Source organism: Asterias amurensis, chromosome 9, assembly GCF_032118995.1.
Source record: "Asterias amurensis chromosome 9, ASM3211899v1".
NCBI classification, from domain to species: domain Eukaryota; kingdom Metazoa; phylum Echinodermata; class Asteroidea; order Forcipulatida; family Asteriidae; genus Asterias; species Asterias amurensis.
Genome location: NC_092656.1, coordinates 1,709,049 through 1,727,927, shown reverse-complemented (window position 1 = coordinate 1,727,927; position 18,879 = coordinate 1,709,049). Strand labels below are relative to the sequence as shown.

The following is an 18,879-nucleotide window of genomic DNA, read 5'->3' as shown; positions in this document are numbered from 1 at the left end:
ATCCCCCGGGGACCAAACTATTGATGCTGACCGAAACAGTATGTTAACATAACGTAAAGTTGTGGCTTTAATTGTTGCATGTGTCTTGTGAGCACACTTGTACACGTGCTAAATTAAGCCACTGCCAGCCAAACAAAAACTTGATACAGCGCCTTGAGCGTCTTTAAGGTGGACTTTGGCGCTATATAAGTTTTCGTTATTATTTCGTTATTATATTTAACACGTTGTGTTATTGGTTGGAACTACAAAGTCCATGGTCTGTGTTATGGGTCCCAGGGTGGCCTGAACCTGTAGCCTGACACACACTACAAAAACATGGGTTTTAATTGATTAATTGTTTCTCCATGATATATACATGTGACAACATCAACCTGTTGTTGTTTATCCCCATTACTCCATCGTTGGTGAAATTAACACCGTGTCGGTGTTGTCCCATATATATACCAATATCATCAATTTAACACGACCCCAGTTTTTGCACTGCAGATTGCGGTCAAACTGACCAAAACGTGAAAATATAGATTTTTAAGATGTCCTCCCTTCGTTGTTATTATCAGCCATTTGAAGTAGCGTGCAAAAAGACAAAAAAACATACACCATCAACGAGTATACAATGACAAGGACACGATACTATTTCAAAACAATGAACCATGACATATTATTTCCAGAGTGACAACCGCAGCTGAAATTGGAGATGAACAGGCTTTAAAATTACTATGCATCCCTTGAAACTATAAAATGTCAAAGTCAAATCAAACGCAAATATGACGGCGAGATAATCAAAAGAGACGAACAGTATATCGGCTTTGTGTGGGTTATATTTTGATCTGCAACAACAATCCTCTCTCTTTTTATTTCTTTCACTTTCGAAGTGGAAAAAGTTTCAAGTTTTCTTTATTTGCAATCACTTATCATATTAAAGAGAGTCGCATCCGTGCCTAACCAGTAAGTGTTCCAATCAAAATTCAAGACCCGGGCGTGCGTCGACTTCACATTTCTCCATTTACTCCAAAATAATGCGTGTGCATATTTGCCAAAATGTTAAGTTCATTTTAACTCAAAGTCAAGCACGATTTACTACCCGTTGAAATGCATATTCCCCGTTATTGTGATGCTTTTTGGTCCTTTGAGACTACAACAATCAATAAAATTGTATTGTTGTAGCAAAATGTTTGTTTTGACAAAGGCCATGATTCGCTTGAGTTCCAATCGACCACACTGCGTCTTCCTATAGCGAAGTCACTTCAGTAGCTTGTTTAAAGGGACACTGTTGCCTCGCATCGGACGAAATGGTCTTCGATGGAGGTCAATAAGTGAAGTAAAATATTACGATCCACACAATTATGCCGCGAAAATCCGTGGTTTTTATTATGCGAACTAACACGGTCGGCCATTTTGTAGAGTCGATAACTTGACCCCACATTTGTCATGCCGTGTTAGTTCACGTTTATCGACGTGTGAACACTACAACATCCCAAAACTGGTTTAAAACAAAAATGAAACGATAGTTGAGAGTTTAGATTTGACCGCGCTTCTCCGAACGCCACGATGAGTGAGCCTTCGGGCATACAGAAAGTTAAATCAGCAAAACGAATTAACAAATTAAACGCTTCCCTTTGCTACTATTTTGACACGAATCTCCTGAAGAAGTCGCAGGTAAACTCCAGAAAAATACTTGACAACCATGCGAAGTCGTGTCCATCCGAATTTTGAAATAAATCACTCTATGCAATGCCCAATTAGATCAAATAGAAAAAAAAGTTCCGGAAAAGCGAGTAGTACCATCGAGAAATGTTCCTGATCCCCTCCGGGACGGAACCGTACTTGATGAGATGCGCACGTGCCTTCAACGAGGTGCTACCAGTGAAGGGCATGACGTTAAACTCAGCGTTAAGGTAAAGAAGTTGTTGGTCACGTAGCGTACTTGAGTGGCGGCAATAATGCCAAATTTGACTCTAAAGCGCCAGTCTTCCCGAAAGGACAAGATGTGGGGATATCAAGGTTCCATAATAATCAAATATGTATTTTGCGAGGATAGTGTTTGAAGTGGTGGTGTACCGCATATCAATTTCTGGTTTGTTTCGGATCGATTAAAGACAAGGAACACCGACCGTACGGGCTACCATTACCAATCAAATGAACCCATTTCATGTTCGTGTATTCGTTTTGATCAAACAAATTATCGATGTGGTTCGCCACTAGTAGATATAAGTGTGTATGCAGGAACGCGGTGGATATCTTTAAAGAGAGGTACAGTGACACAGCATCGAATAAGTCATCGCTGAGGTTTATATACTTTATGAAACAATTATAAAGCTCTTGAGAAGGTGTTTAATTCAACTCAACAAAGACGTACACAGGAACAAAGGGGAAGGACAAAAATGGCAAAATTGTGTGTTTACTTTCCATAAATAAATAACGTCACAATGCGCAATGCGGTGAACGCGAAACATGACCGTGTGGTGTTCCTGCTAACCTGTGAAATACGCTAGCTCCTTAGTAAATTTGTCAGCTACAGTAAGCACGAGAAGTTGCCTACCATTAGGCAGTGCTATGAAACTGGGTTTAGAAGATCGTCGTTTAATTGATCGCGAGTGCGTGGCGGTTAAAAACAAACAAATTTCGAATAGATAAATGTGGCAGTGGGTCATTCTGTCTTTGGTTTATTATAAAAACACTCCTCAACCACTTTTCATTTCAAATTTAAAACGCACTCAGCTTTGCCTTTGAACCACTCGCCGAGTAGACGTAGAGCTATTTTAATCTAAGGGAGTGGATCAAGAGCAGATAACAGAAAACAGTGTTAGCAAGGTGAAAACCGCTATAACCTGGTCCGCGAATAAGACCCAGAATAAAAGGCAGAATTAAATTGTTTATTAAACAGGACTTCATCCCAACTGGCCCCGTCTTGATTAGACCAAAATTCCCTCAACCATCTCCATGAGAGATGTAGAGCCCACTTCCAGCAAGAGTCGTAGATGTATGGGGCAATTTTTGATATATTCTGATTAGAATTTTGCATGGAGGAAGCCTCTCGTCTTTATCTCAAATTGATATCGTCTAGCTCTTAGGTCTGGTAATCTTGATCGTCTGTTTTTAACTCTCCACTCTCCCTCCCTCTCGCTACGAGCTAGGGGGAATGTTCGTCCAACAAGCCGGTTGAATTATACTCTTTACTGCTCAGAACTATACTTTCATTAACGTGCCCCATTTAGGTAGTCTGAAACCGCCCCGGGAAATCAAAAACAACTTCACAGTAAACGACAGAATTACACAAAAGGAGGCATACTTTCCCTTTCTGTCCCCTGTCCTATAAAAAATAGGGGCCCGTCGGCCTGATGAAAAGTGAAGTGAAAGGCGAGCAAACTAAAGAAAAAACCATAACAAACAGCTAACTCTACAGCAGAACGCATGGGCCGGCTTACTTTATGCGATGTCGCCGAGGCGCGAAAAGGCGAGTGCCCGTCAAATTAACAATAACAGATTAGTACGCGACTAAATAATAAGAGTATGGGAGTTAGAAAATAAAAGAAAATAGTAAACCTTCAACTGCTGAGTATGTATTTTAATATTAAAAACTTGCTTTGTGTGAGGTACGGCAGCTTTGCATAGTATCATAATGCATTGTTTTTAAACGTTTCATTTGAAGTTATGCGGTTGAGGAACAAGGGTTATCACTGTTTATCCACCAAAATAGAGAAGCTTCATCGTAAAAAAGTTGCGCATAGTATGGTGTATTCCAATTACAGAACATTTTTCCTGTGTGAGCATTACCATTCCAGATTGTCAGCAATATGATCTCGAAAACGCTACCACCTTTAGGAACTAAATGTTCACCGGTTAGTGATATGTTATACAAACCTACATTACATAGGATTGAAACTAAACGTACGTTTCATTTACTCCAAAACTCATAAAATGATCCCTTTAAGACGAGAAAGTTGATCAAGTTTTTGAACATTGCATTTCTCTACTTTTAAAATACATGTGTACACTATTACTGTACAGTCTCATGAGTATTTGAAAATACCCGTATATGGATGAGCATGTGTTCCATTGATTGATCAAGAATTTGACAGGCTATTTTTTTTTTTTGACACTAGAATGATTACACGTCTGGTATGGCTGTCTGGGAACACAACTGCAGTTGGTTGTGATTAGTTCGATTTTTTCTTATAGTTTTTTATTCTTTTAAAGGCACTGGATACCATTGGTAATTACTGAAAATAATATTAGCATACAAACTTACCCTTTAACGAGGAATGGGGAGTTTTTTGTAGTATAAAACATTGTGTGAAACGACTCCCTCTGAAGTAACGTTATTCTTTTGAGAAAGAGGTAATTTCTCACTCAAAAATGTCAGGCCTGATGAACACTTCGGGCCTGATGAAGCCTTTTAGGCATATGAAAGCACACAAGTGTGCAACAATGGTGATTTTATAGAGCATTCTCCTGCAACGTCGATGACCAATTGAGCCCAAATTTTCACACTGTTTATAATGTATGCATATGATGGGGAAACTTTATTATCAAAGGTGTCCAATGCCTTTAATCCACTGTCATTGTCAGTGCGTCTGAGCTTATATTACAACACCGTAATATACACAAGCCGTACTAATGACATTCCGAAACCTAGCTTTTCCTAGCTACAATTATTCAAACACAAAAACCAGGTCTTATTATGAATCTGTCCTCCACAAACATGGACTTGTTATATTTGGAGCCCTCTGTAATTGAGAAGGGGAGCAAATTAGTGTTAGCCTCGCAGTAGGGAAAACATTAGCAGCTGTGAAATAAAATAGCTCGAGAGGCTGACTGCTGTTAAGTTAACGCTGAACTATTAACTATACACTTGTATGAGTAGACATGAAGGGCTGTGGGCACTTTTGGTAATTTTTTATCCCAAAATTTGTATTAGCATAGTAACGTACTCGGTAACGAGAACAGGGGAGCCGTTGGCAGTGTGCAGTGTTAGGAACGACTCCCACGGGAGTGAACGCAGCTTTTGAGAGAGGGGTAATTTCCCACTAAAATATTTGAGTCTGAAAAAAAGACTTCAGGCCTGCAAGCCCTTTTTCGGCATTTGATTTCCGGAAATTTACTTCTCGGTAGTAAAATATAAAGCAAGACAAGGTCTCAAAAAGAACATGTTCTACCCAGCAAGTAGATACACACATGGTAAAGCCGCAAACCTAATATACATACATCTAGAGTATAGTTTCTTCATTTTTCATCTGTTACCACCCTCTGACATTTTCAAAAGAGAAACCTATTACAAATGTTACTAATTTTTTTTTTTTTTCAATAACCGCTCTGTCCCCTCTTAAGATGCAAAGCATGGTTGTGCGTGACTAGTAAACGAGCCATTATAGACAAAGATAACTTCAAACTAATCAGGTTGAGATCATTATAAAGGGTCTGATCAATAAGTCGGGGTCACTCACATCAACCGGCCATCTTAATGTAGCAGTCATTACCAAATCAGCAGCAGTAGAATACAAATTGGACAACTGGGACAAAACTGCGGCTGAAAAACCCAAAATAATCGCTCACTTCATTAACGTGTGCGTCTCTTTATCCATCTCATCAATTGAAATGAATGCATGCGGCTGTGTGGGATGTAACAACCGCCATACGTTTATTTCAGACCTTTTCAATGCTAGCTCTGAATATCTTTCAATAAAGCTAATGGATTTTTCTTCTTTCGATTCTTCTCTTTAAATTTAATATCTGGTGGTTTTGATTGAAATTGGGTACAAAATGAAATTATTCCTTTTGTTAAATGATGGCATTCATCACGGGCATGGCTGCTATTAATAACTAGCAACCCAATAACTTTATAACCGGTCTCTATTGTTGTACACAGCCTTTGTAACTCCCTCACATGACTGTGCACAGCGATGCGGGCTTTAATTTTATTCAACACAAATACTTGCACATTCTAGAGCGCCAACCGTGGGCTTAAGAACCGGGGACCCTTCTGGCGATGTAACCTTTGAAAAAACATCCGCGGTGTACGAAGCAGAAATTTATAACACGAAAGCATATAATCTTCTTCTACGGTCCGTTGTCGGAATATCATATGTTCACGTAGCGATGAAAGGGGCTTTCTTTTATATCAAAGCACACGAGACGGTATAACACGGGTCTTCGTTTTACACCCCTACAAGAAATAGATTGCTCGCCGTCGGTTATTTTGCGTAGGGCTTTTCCGTAATATTACATTTGGCTTCTGAGCTACCGCCTGATCAATTAAAACAACAGCGGCTCACGCGGGTGTCGTAGGTTTTCTCTCCCTCGCTCTCCCAAGGTAAAACCGATTTTTAGTGTTTCTTTCCCTGCGACGACGAAAGGAGAAGCATCGGTGCGGGGATAACATTTCATTGCTTTTTAGGGGAGGGGAGGTTTTAAGGAAAGTGTCCGCTGGTGTGAACTAAATTTCTGTTGTGATTTGAGCGTCTGTTAGAGTGTAATACAATAAACCTTGAATGGGTTAAATCGGAGGCATTGATGTACAAATGCACGGTACTGTCTAAGTGTAGTTTCTCAACGCATTTTCACACCACGTTTGTATCTGGGTTGTGCTCTTGATGTCACAGTTTCCCTGCTTCGCCTTTCAAACAAGTGGCATGGGAAGCGACCCTGGCGGGTGGGTTTGGCACCCTGCCCCTTTAACAGGCAGGGGTTATAACCGCTGCCATGCTTCAGTTGTTTGAACATTTCCTCTCACGTAACATGAAATCCGTACTGGGTATTCTGACGCGTTGTTGAATTAAAGGTTTCCTGCCCCCATTGCTGTCTTCATTGAACATGTTTGCTTTTTTTGCATCCTTATTACTCTCCGTCAGTGACACAGCATACACACAACCATTTTATCAAACACAAAGACACGATTGTTAAACCGTAAGGCCGGTGAAAATTACGTCATATTCGAGTTTGCACGCTCATATCAAGAACTGACCTAACTGACAAAAACCACACATTTATTTTTATTTTTTTTAAACATTGATTTATTAATTACCAGTTTAATTGTCAGGAAGCTCCGTGACATATTACATAATAGTTTTTGTGATTAAGATATAAAGTATAAAAGACGTGTCACTTTAGTTGCCATTGTGTAATTTCACAAAATGATATAACATACGCCACTTTACCAATGACTATGCGCTACAGTGCTTATGTGACATTTGCGTTTGCAACAAGATTATGGAGCCGCCTTACGACTCTAGCATAACTGGAGAGTAACTATGACACTATCCAAAGGAAAGGCTTCTTGTTAAAGTTGATTGTCGACAATATAAAAGTCACGCACTGCGTGAAAGCCGCAGGGCCTGTACATATTCCTTTTTTCAATTTTGCCGCATATAACACAAATTCCGATCCTTGCCGCACGGCATGTTTTTTTGCATGTGTGTCTAAAATGTCAAATATCACGAAGCGTCATGTTTTTCTCAAAAAGAATTCAACATAATTGGAAGTGAATGTAAATTATCAATTCTTGAATTTTGGTGCAGTCTATATTCTTATTTCGTATGTAGCGAGAATAGCTTACGCCACACACATAATGTCAACATATATACTATATAGCTGCAGCACCAACCAGAGTTAAAAAAAATAAAAAATAAAACAAAAACGTTGCTATAACGAAGTACACACAAACAGTGAGTGGGCTACAGCAGTTGTTTTTAAGTCTACGCTTAATTTGCCAAATTGAGTCGAGAACGCATTAACAAGCGGGCGATGCTTTTGCCAATGCGTTTGCACTCGCGGATGCCGTTATCGCTGCCGTTTTAGCATTTTAGCCTTAGCGTCGTTGTTGCAGTAACCGTTGTCAGCGTCGTCGTTATCGTTGCTGATGTCATGGTGGTTGCAGATGTCGTCATAGTTGGATTAACGTTGGCGTTGGCGTTGGCGTTGGCGTTGGCGTTGGCGTTGGTCATATTCGAAGTAGTGGGGTTGCAGTTGCCGTTACCATTGTGTTTACCATTGCAACGGCATTGACTGAGGCGTTGGCTGCCGTTGCAGTGGCCGTTGTCAGTGTCGATGTCGTTGCAGTTGCCGTTATCTTTACATAGCCGGTGCTTTCGTCGCCGTTGTCGTCACCACTCCTGGGCATTGACCGTTGACGTTGATATTGCAGTTGCCTTTACCATTGTCAATGCAATGGGGTCGGCGTTGCATTTGTCGTCGCCATTGGCGTTGCCGTTGTCATTATTGATGCCAATAGTCGCCGTTGCCGTTACGTTTGCGATACCGTTGGCATTATCCGTTGCTGCTTTCGTTGTCAACATTGTCACCTTTATGTCTGTGTCTTTTCGTTTCATTTTGTAAATCACTCTGTAGAGTGCTTCCCTTTGCGTGTACATGGAATGTTGTTGGCAGACGAAATACGTGGCCTTGGATAACTCTTTCGTATGTCATGTCAGCTGGAAGTTGTGAACACCGAGATTTAATTTCACCGTCGACCAAAATGGGGAAGTAAGATGTTCCATGATTTAACTTAGTTAAAATTGCACATACCTTACTTCAAGTCACCCCGTGTGCCACTCAATCAATAATTCAATAAAAGTGTGTTATACGATGCAGTAGATTTTTGCTTTTAATGCGTTTATATTTTTCTTAAGAAATATGTAATTTAATTTGGAAACTAATCCCAAATATGCAACATGATCGGGCTTCATTGTTAACCGTGGAAGAAAAAAAGCCCCGTAATGCGGGGATGTTGAACAAACTTCAAAACGAAATAAGCTTGTATTATGTTAATTTCATATCAAAGTTTTCGAAAGAGATAAAAGTGAAATTTGTCCGAAAACATAAACATATCTCTCAAAAAATGTGGCTTGCGAAATGTGGAGTAGGGCATGTTATGATGAAAGGTTCTCCTTTTAGTTCCATTCCGTGCTTAATCTTGCAATTCTGGTCGGAGGATTCCCATTTTAGAGGGCAGCTCGATAAAGAAGAGAAGTGAGAGGTGCTTCGAGAAGGGGGTATTAACCCACATTAAATCCTACCTTCGCGATGCGATTTATCGGGGGACAAATTGCAGGTTCGCAAAAATGGATGCATTTCATCCAGGCTTTTGTAACTGTATCAAATTTCCTCCGGTGTGGAGATGTTGCATACAGTGTCGTCAATGGAGACATCATCATGCTAGATCTTGCCCATAATGGAAGGTTTCAGGCCAATTTGTGAAGGGATATGGAGCGTAGCGTAAAGTCTAGGACAGGTCAACTCAGCCAAAGTAGCTTCACTGTTCTAAGTTTTAGTTGACAGTAACTATGCATTGTTATATCGCATGTGTCTCTAATGGGCATGCCATTTAAAATGAAAGAACCCCGCACGCTCGAAACCGAATTTAAGTTTGGGCAGAGTGAAAGGGTGAATAGACAAATGGCAAAATACTCTAGTTTCGACATGTCAATCCAAACAGCCTTGTGAATCCGAATAACAGTGTATTGGCACTTTTGACACACAAACTGAACAATGGGGATGTTTTCTGGGTTTTAATTGAAGGCAATGGAGCACTGGAAATCCTCTCAATAAAACGTATGAATCCTCAAAGCGCAACTTGGTTAGCAATCATGATAAGTGGTGTTTGAAGTGTTGTATGTTGTTGGCATAAAGGATTTAACTATAAATCCTTGCGGGTATAGCCTATACGGCCCTAATATTATATTTATGATGAGGGAGTGTTAACTTAAAAAAAAGCCGATGTGGTTTCGACGTTTAGAACAGTGTACTATGTTCGTCTTTAGAGTTTGATTTTATGTGGTTAGAGTTAAATAGGATGTTTGAAAACCGCAAAATAGTTAGCATATAGGAAATAAATGGAGCGTTGGAGACATCAACTAAGCAAGTTGTATTGTACTGCTCTTTAGTCATTTGGTACAGGTTGTATACGACATGCATAATATATACACTTGGCCTATCTGTGTCGACCTAGATATTACTCCTTCGTGAAACCTCTTATTTCCAAATACACTGCACTTAAAACCTTATGGTGCACTATCTTCAATTCAATGGCTATAATAAAGTATTTCGCCTCGAAGAGTTATATCTCCATGAACAGACACACACACACATACACCACACGTATCAACTCTTTCGCATGGACCCTTCAGATGACAGAAACTAATCATATAATAATAATATCTGAGTAGATGTGTAAAGCTTAATTGAGTGCTGCGCTAGACACTCTACATTTTCATTTGCTGGGCAATCTTTGTTAAGGCTGTGTAAGAAGCAAACGGCTGATAGTAGCACTGGACACGTTTGGTAATTGTAATTTTTTTATTTAATTTTGCTCACATTGGTGTCGGCCTATCAAAACAATTGTTTGATGCATACAATAACAAAGCTGTGCAAATGTTTTGCTCAATTGGTCATCGAATTTGTAAGAAAATATTATTGACAGAAAAACGCCCTCATTTTGCAGAGTGGTTTCAAGTGCATGAGAAAGGGACCAGACCTGAAGTATTTATCGGATTCTAAAGTTTTAGTTAGAAGTATTACCTCTTGTTAAAAAAAAAGAGAATTATCACAGTGTTATATATTACCAATAGCTCTGTATTGCTCGTTACCAAGTAAGTGTTTATGTTAATAACTAGTTTGAGTAATAACCGTTAGTGTATTGTGTGTTTAAACGATTTGGGTACTTTTGGCAAAATGTCCATAGATTTACATTAAACTTACAGGGTTAGAAGATAGTGATAGTGGAAAGCATCCCTTCAAATATTACTTACTGAGGTGCTGTAGTTTTTATACGTTTGTAAATGCTTAAAATAGTTTTGGTATCATACAAACTACAGCACCTCAGCAGATAATATTTTCCGGGAAACCTTTTACTATCATTATCTTCAAACTGTGTAAGTTTAGTGTAAATCTGTGGACATAGTGTTTTTGTCCAATACAAAAAGTGCATACACCATAAGACTAGAAGTGTCAACTGTCAACGTTTCTGCAAAAGAATACTTTTGGAGAACCATCGCATGTAATTAACACATCAAGCATGACGGACCACTATGTTCTGAGAATTCAATGTGGACAAGAGGGGAACATTGTTCATGTTTAAAGAGAAGACAATCACAATCAAATTTCCATCAAGCTGTGCGCGAGAAAACCATGGGTCAAAGATCAACAACACTTTACGCCTCGTTGTTGGCAGTCCGCGTTTTCCATTCACTCCAATGTACTCGTTTGTTCTGCAGTGGGTTGTTAAGTCTATAATCAAGTTTAGGGCCACCCCTTTTCAGCGAACTGGTCAAAAACATACGCTGATTTACAACTGCCTCTTGAATATGCCGACATGGATCATAGTACGTAACTAAAAATAGGTAGCATTGATTTGTTGGGTTAAGGACAAAAGGAAAATCGATATGGGTTTTGAATACACTTAATTCAATGAAGAAAATAACAACTTCAAGAAAAAAAACAGCAGTTGTTAACATTGGATTTCTCACGCAGGAGCGCTTAATTGCTTACAACGTATAAGAAAAGGAGAAGGAAAAGCTGTTCGAGGGTAAAGTCCTGATTCATTCTTAGAGTCATCATCAAAGAAAATGAGTTATTCTAACCTGATACATTATCCACCAAACGATAATATGATATGGTGTCAGTTGTCAAGGATGGCGCATAACAGAAAGGGCGAGTTTGGTTTTGTGTGTTTTGAATCTAAACAAAATAGCAATGTGCCGACAACGAGTGTATACTCGCTATGATCCGCTTTTGATTGAGTGTTTGTTTGATCGATATCGATTGTATCTACGTTATGTTTTGTTGACACAGGCACCTTCACATTGCGGTAACTTGCTTTTAAAGACAATACTTGAACATCCAACCGTAACAATGTCGCATACATTTTGTTCAGTGCTATACATTTTGAATAAACACAATTCACTTCATCTCTCTCTTGCTTTCTCTCTTTGTGTTCTCTTTTTACTTATTATTGTTTTACATTGGAATATGACGACGGACAAACACAACAAATACTTCAAACACAAAGTGTACTACACAGTTAAAGGTTTGATGTATGTCAACATTTATGCACGTATTGACAAATGAAACTATCTTCAGACGAAACGAGGAAGCACGTCATAGAGCCACACGATGAATCATGTTAAATCGACAACCATGTTTCACAAGACATAGTATGAGAATACCACTTTACCACGAGTCAAACTTTACGGAATGACAGGCGCCGTGATTAAAAAACCTTCTCAATGTAAGTTGGCCAGAAGCGAATCAGGTTGATTTTTTTTTATTCGCCTCCTCTCTCGACTGTATAAGGGAAGCTCGATCGATTTTTGTTCAGTTTGCAATCTAATTGACACCCCGTATGTATCCTTGGACGTCAGGTTGACATGTAAGTGGTACACTCTTTGCATTTCTACCCCCAATGAGCTTGTAGGATTACTTATAATTGATGAATCTACTCTTGTATTCGTTCGTTACTGTATTCATTATTGAACACTTGCACTCTGTGAAGAAACTGGGGCAACTCATTAACGACAATTAAAGATGCTATGTCTGATTGTTTTACCCCCAAAAAAATTTTTTTGAGTGAATGGTATTTCAAAGAGTATCACCCGCTCTAACGAAAAAAAAGGTTAACTTTTACTTTAAATGGTCAGGAACCATGACAAAAATTTGAAACGTTTTTATAAAACACATAAGAATTGGTCACGTGATATATTGTCGGGATCCCGACAAAAACTAATTTTGAGCACTTTATTTTACTGCCACTAATAATTGGCGGATTTTTTTCGAGCAATGGCTCAAATAAAAGCTTGTAACTTTATCGACCCCCATAAAAATACCTGCTGAATTTTAAATCAAAATGTTTGGGGTCAAATCGGCCAAAAATCAGACATAGAATCTTTAATGTGTTCCATACCAGGTCAATGGAGCACAGTAAGTACATTTTGAGCCAACTCGGAAGACACTTGTTTCAGCCAAGTGTCAAAACATGTGTAGTAAACGAATTGACTCGTTAAAGCAAAACAAAAGGGGGGTCCAAATGTCATTTTGCGATTCGTGCAGGATTCTGCTGTGTGATCGTTCCATATGTTTAGGTTAAGGCGCTCTTCCTTTGCGACATAAAACACAAACAAGATTTTGTAGTTAAATTTGTGTTTTTATTATTGCTTATTTTTCTTTTCGATTGTATCCTAAAACAAACTGTATATACTTTTGTTTGCTCGTGACCCTCTCACCTCATTTCGTTTTGTCTGATATGTTTTTAAAATCTTTTATTTGCAGGGTAGCATCGGCACCCTAATTGTGGATTTTGCCGGGATCTGCCCTTGCTACTCTATTTGTCTCTATGTTTCTCTATTGTGATCTGTTTAATAATAATAGTAATATTAAACGATTATATTGCGCCCCTTACATACAAAATGATCAAAGGCGCAGAACACATATTAAAAAGCACAGAATGGAAGAAAACGACTAAAAAAAAGACTGGTCACCAGGCCAGTGCCCAAACAAAAGTATGGGGATACGTCTGTCCTGTCAACAGAGAACTAATAGTTACAAACGTCGTGTTTTAAACGTCGTTGAGGTTTACACCCCCCCCCCCCATTTGTTCCCCGTAGAACCTAATTGAGAATACACAGCCCCCCTGTTCACCCCTCCCCATACATCGTTCCAAGGATAAATTTTACGAAGAGTTCCGACTAAACTCTCTCGAGACAGGTCGAGTTACTTGCGCTTGGTCTTCATAGGACTAATCCTCAGTTGAAACCAGTCTTATCTCGTTGTGCAATCGATCCATCAAACAAAGACTTGTCTTTATTGTTTTTTGGTTGGTTCCTACACAAAATATAGCCAAATAACTTATCTGCCTGTCTTGTGTGATTTGATTGCGGCTGTTACACATTCTGATGAAATGTTTGGCAACTTGCATCTGACGGATTAGTCAGGAAAGAAAGATTGACGTCTTTGTATACTACCATGTCTGATAAAATAACAATAACAATACTATTATTTTTAGGACAAGACATTATGAATATAGGACTAAAAATATGAATTTTCTTAACCACTTTTCCCAATGCGATATGCTAGATTTCACATTAACGTTTCTTCGAATCAGTTTTCTCCTTCTTGTACGACTTCGTGGAGGTTGGAACTTGTTGTTCTCCAACCCCATTTATTAAGCTTTAATTTGTGGTGATTGAAAATTTTTTCGTGCAGCATATACAGTCCTAGGACAGGTCCCTAAGTGAACCAAAACAGACCTAGGTGAGATCGATAAGCAGGAATTGTTTTGTTCTGTCTGGCGCGCTTTTCGGGGAGAATGTGAAGACAAAAAAAGTGTGAGAAATTTTTCAACCACGGATTGTTTTTTTAAGACAGTAGACACAATTGCTAAGTGCAAAGACTAATCTTCTCACTTGCTGTATCTCATCATATGCATGAACTAACAAACCTGTGAAATTTGAGCGAGATAATAATGACAGAAAAAAAACCTTGTCACACAAAGTTGTGTGCTTTCTGATGCTTGATTTCGAGACCTCAAATTCTAAATCTGAGGTCTAGAAATCAAATTCGATGAAAATTGCTTCTTTCTCGAATACTACGTCCCTTCAGAGGGAGCCGTTTCTCACAATAATTAATACTACCAACCTCTCCCCATTACTCGTTACAAAGTAAGGTTTTATGCTAAGAATCATTTTGAGTAATTACCAATAGTGTACACTGTCTTTAAGAACAAGCACTACTCAAAATTAAATGTTGTAAACGGTGCTGAACCGCGAAGCTCTCTTTAAAAAAAGTAGACCTTGTGCTTGCGACTCAATGTGTAACTCTCCCTTCCCCTCCCCCACCCTCAATCCCTTGTAGCAGAAAACTCATCCAACTGCAAGCCTGTACAGTGTTGGGACGAAAGTGACAGTTTTGCGAAGCTAAACAGGCCCCTAATAACTCCACAACATTTAGAGACGCGTATATCACATTTAAATTACAACTTAAATTGCATAATATACTCACAAACTGCATGTAGTTAACACCCTTGCACAGTCCTTCCTCCATTTTCATTCCTGCTAGACCAGCCGCAGTGGGAATGGCACAGATGCCCAGCATGGCAACATCCGTCAGTGCCAGATTGGCGATAAAATAGTTGGTAATGTTCTGCATCTCTCGATATTTGAAGATGATACAGAGGACAGTGCCGTTACCCACTAGCCCGATGATGGAAATGATTGCCATGATGATGGGCATGACAATCCGGATTGGGTTTAAAAAGGAATCAGGGAACTTCATGTCCATACCAGTTGGAGATACCCCATCCCCGAGGCTTGAGTTCCCCTCGGTGCACGGGCCACTGATGTACGAGCTTGTGGTGTCAAACAAGCTTGTTAGGTTGGTTGGTCCATACACCTCCACCATTGTCGTTGCGATATCCGTAACAAATGCTTGCGAGTCCGTCATGGTTGGTTCTGTATCGAAGCTGAAATAAGTGATAAACAAAGCAGGTATTTTTATTTGATCTGAAGCACAAAAAGTCAGTAATTGTAACGGGAGCGAGCCCTCGCCCCACACAGCAACATTGGTGCCATGGGATGGTTCGCAAAACAGTAACCCTCACTCTAGCAAAGGTGGTGTTCTTTAGTTATGTTTCTTCAAGACTGGAGAACTCTTCCTCACAGCATCCGTCAGGTATCTATCCGCTGTGATGAGTGAGGCTCAAGCTTCTGACTCGATTGATTTTACTTCGACCGGTAAAGCCCGCCCCCTGTATCCTAACTACGTCATGAGTGGCCAAAGGCAAAGTGAAAATGTCATTAACTTGCTATTTGAATGGCACGGTAACGAAGCACGGGAATGAAGGTTGACGGTAAAGGATAAGCTTTATCAAGCAGCGGCATTTGTTAAACGTGGACAAATAAATGGCAGCATGCAAAGTATACTGTGAGTTTGAACATTTGAGTTTTAGAAAATGTCAGTTTCTATTTTATTTTGCAGTGAGTGGTACAAGAATAATAAAATACTTGCAAAGGAACAAGTACCAGGTATCACGCTGTAGGTTTGTCTTGAAAGCAACATATGTCTGCATGTCAAAACAACCAGATTAATATTGAGGCCGGAGGCAATTATCCTCAAACGTTTCAAACATTTTGTTGTTTTCCATGTTTTCTGGTATTTTGTTTAAGCTCTTTGCCAGAGGGAAAGTGGTACCAGCAAAATCAATCTATCATAATTAAAATGGCAGACGAGAAAGCCTTTTTTTATGTGGGACTCGAACGGGTAGATATTCATCAATAAAATGGGTTCAACACTTAAGTAGATGAAACATCACTTATAAACAAGACTTCATAATGTGTTATGAGCAGTTACACAACAAGTTTTACGAGTCATTGTATTGATTGTTGTATTATTATTGATATAGTATGAAATAAAATAACAATTGTAGCATTCGAGAGAGGCCTTACTTAGGTCGAATCGTCGGGCTACTATTAACCAATTGTTGCATTTACACAGTATGTATATTTTGTTGATAAACAGTTTGCAACAGTAAGTTCCAAATACATATAATTATTTTTTGTGTTATATTTTTCATTTCGAAGGCCAGAAAACCTGGAAGTTAGCCAGGAAATTCTACTCTATTCGTGTGTAAATTAATGTGAAGTTTGTGATGAAAACATGAAATATTCCGACTTAGGCATTGTCTCTGGTTATATTGCCAGACTAACACGTCTCATAAATGTATATGTGTTTTGTAAAAGTGTATCATAAAACACTATAAGAAAAATAACATGATATTGCATTTCATTTAAACACAAATTTTTGAATTATTTATACAGAAACAAATATCAGGATTTTAAAAGAAGCAATAGATCCCGAAGTTCCATTCGATTACAGCAAGTGCACTTTTCCTTTACCGTTCCTTTTTTATTCTTAATTGGGTCAGCTTGAAAGTGAATTCGAAGGAAAGTGAAAATCGAAACTCGCCAGCAAGTCAATTTTGTTGTTTCAGCCCCTCCATAAATCACCCCCTTAATTCAAGTTCTGCTTAACTGAGTGACAGAGGGATTTGTCCAAGCTACAAATTCAGGCTTCAGGGTCAAGATAAAGTCTCCAATTATGCGTAATGCCCAAATAGATCTCTACCTTAGGGTTGGGGTATTTGTCTTTAAAGGGGCCGTTATAAATCTTCGTTCAGAAGTGTTACTATTATCGTTCTTCCTTGTGTTTGGGGCCAGAGTTTCGGTCATTGTCTTTAAGGTGGTTAGAACAAACCATTGTACATAGGAATAATATCATAATTAATAGTACAACCCGTGTGTAAATCTCTTCTGTGTGAGTGCTGGCTCTGGGAAGAGCCGGTGTGGTATCGACGTTTCAAACTAGCCTATAATATGTACTCTGTTCGTCTTCATATTGTTCGTGTCACTATTTAGCTCGTGAAGGTGGACATGTAGCGGGCAGGACTGTAAGATTGGGCACTTCCATTAAAAATGTAGTTTGTTTTGTATTTCTAATCTATTGTCAATGTTTTCTGTTCTTGTGTTTGAGTATTTTGTTGGTATTTTGTCTGAGTGGGGTGGCGCAAGAGACCGCTTTACGCCAACAAGCACATTGAACACATTAGGTAGTACGTATGGTAGGTGTACACATTCAAACATTGAAAACAAAAGGTAGTACGTATGGTAGGTGTACACATTCAAACATTGAAAACAATAGGTAGTACGTATGGTAGATGTACACATTCAAACATTGAAAACAATGGGTAGCACGTATGGTAGATGTACACATTCAAACATTGAAAACAATAGGTAGTACGTATGGTAGGTGTACACATTCAAACATTGAAAACAATAGGTAGTACGTATGGTAGGTGTAAACATTCAAACAGAGTAAGATGATCCTTAATTAAACAAGCGAAAAGTTGCCAAACAAGAAAGTTACAGTTTAAATAAAATAGGCAGGGTAACCGTATAGGGTCCAAAGTACCGGTTTACACTTAGGAGGGTTGCATGCGTGTGCGGGTACTCACTAAACTGGAGCTATGACACTATAATACATTTCGAGTAATCTGACTGAAATGGGCAAATAGTGCTTACACACATAACACCAGATAGTTTTTTTTTTTTTTTTTTTTTTTTTTTAGTTTTTGTATTGCGTTGATATTCTGTATCGTGCTTTTGTAACTTGATTGTTGTAACTTGTATTGGTCTAATAAATAATAATAATAATAATAATAATAATAATACTGGTACTGGTAATTCTCATATTATTTCAGACCTCCACAACGGTAAGGCCATCATGGTTTTATTGTATTAAACAAATCCATCATACATTATGGCCGAGCCAATAATAAGCCAGGTGCTATACGTGTATGACGATGAGAAAGCAACAACTACTGCAAACGGCATATCACAAAGGGCCATTATTTACTATGCTTAGAACACCGGAACAATGCAACAAATGTTACTTTTAAGACCTTGGGGACTCATTTATGATGATAGAAAAAAAAAGGGTTAGACATTTTGTACATGAAGATAACGTTGACGTCAGCAAACCTTAATTAAATAAATATAATAACGATGTATTGACTAATTGGTAATTTGTAAAGTGCTCTCTAATAATTTTGAAACCCATTCAATTCATTAACTCGCTATTTTTTACGAGCCCACCGTAACAATAGATATAATATTTTGGGGATTATATGGTAGAAAAAAAAAGCACACCGTAAATATGGTTTTAGTGTTGCATGCATTGCACTAGACTTTTAAGACACGTAGCCAGATAATTTGTGCCTGATGAAACGAGTTTTAGTTTCCTTTGTATTACCGTTCAGAACAAGTTTACTGTCATGCCATTAAAGGAACACGTTGCCTTGTTTTTTATAAAATGCATATGGGTAGAAAGATGTTGTAAAAG

At 38.7% G+C, this 18,879-nt stretch overlaps 1 protein-coding gene across 3 annotated transcripts in view; it reads right to left on the bottom strand.

Moving 5' to 3' along the window:
• Positions 1-18,879, bottom strand: part of LOC139941480 (G-protein coupled receptor 54-like) — a 112,140-nt gene that overhangs the window by 36,657 nt on the left and 56,604 nt on the right. For all 3 annotated transcript variants that reach the window (XM_071938005.1, XM_071938007.1, XM_071938006.1), the window contains one exon: positions 14,986-15,445. In XM_071938005.1, the coding sequence (XP_071794106.1) occupies positions 14,986-15,426 (441 nt within the window). In that variant the 5' untranslated portion in view covers positions 15,427-15,445. The remainder of the gene's footprint in view (positions 1-14,985; positions 15,446-18,879) is intronic.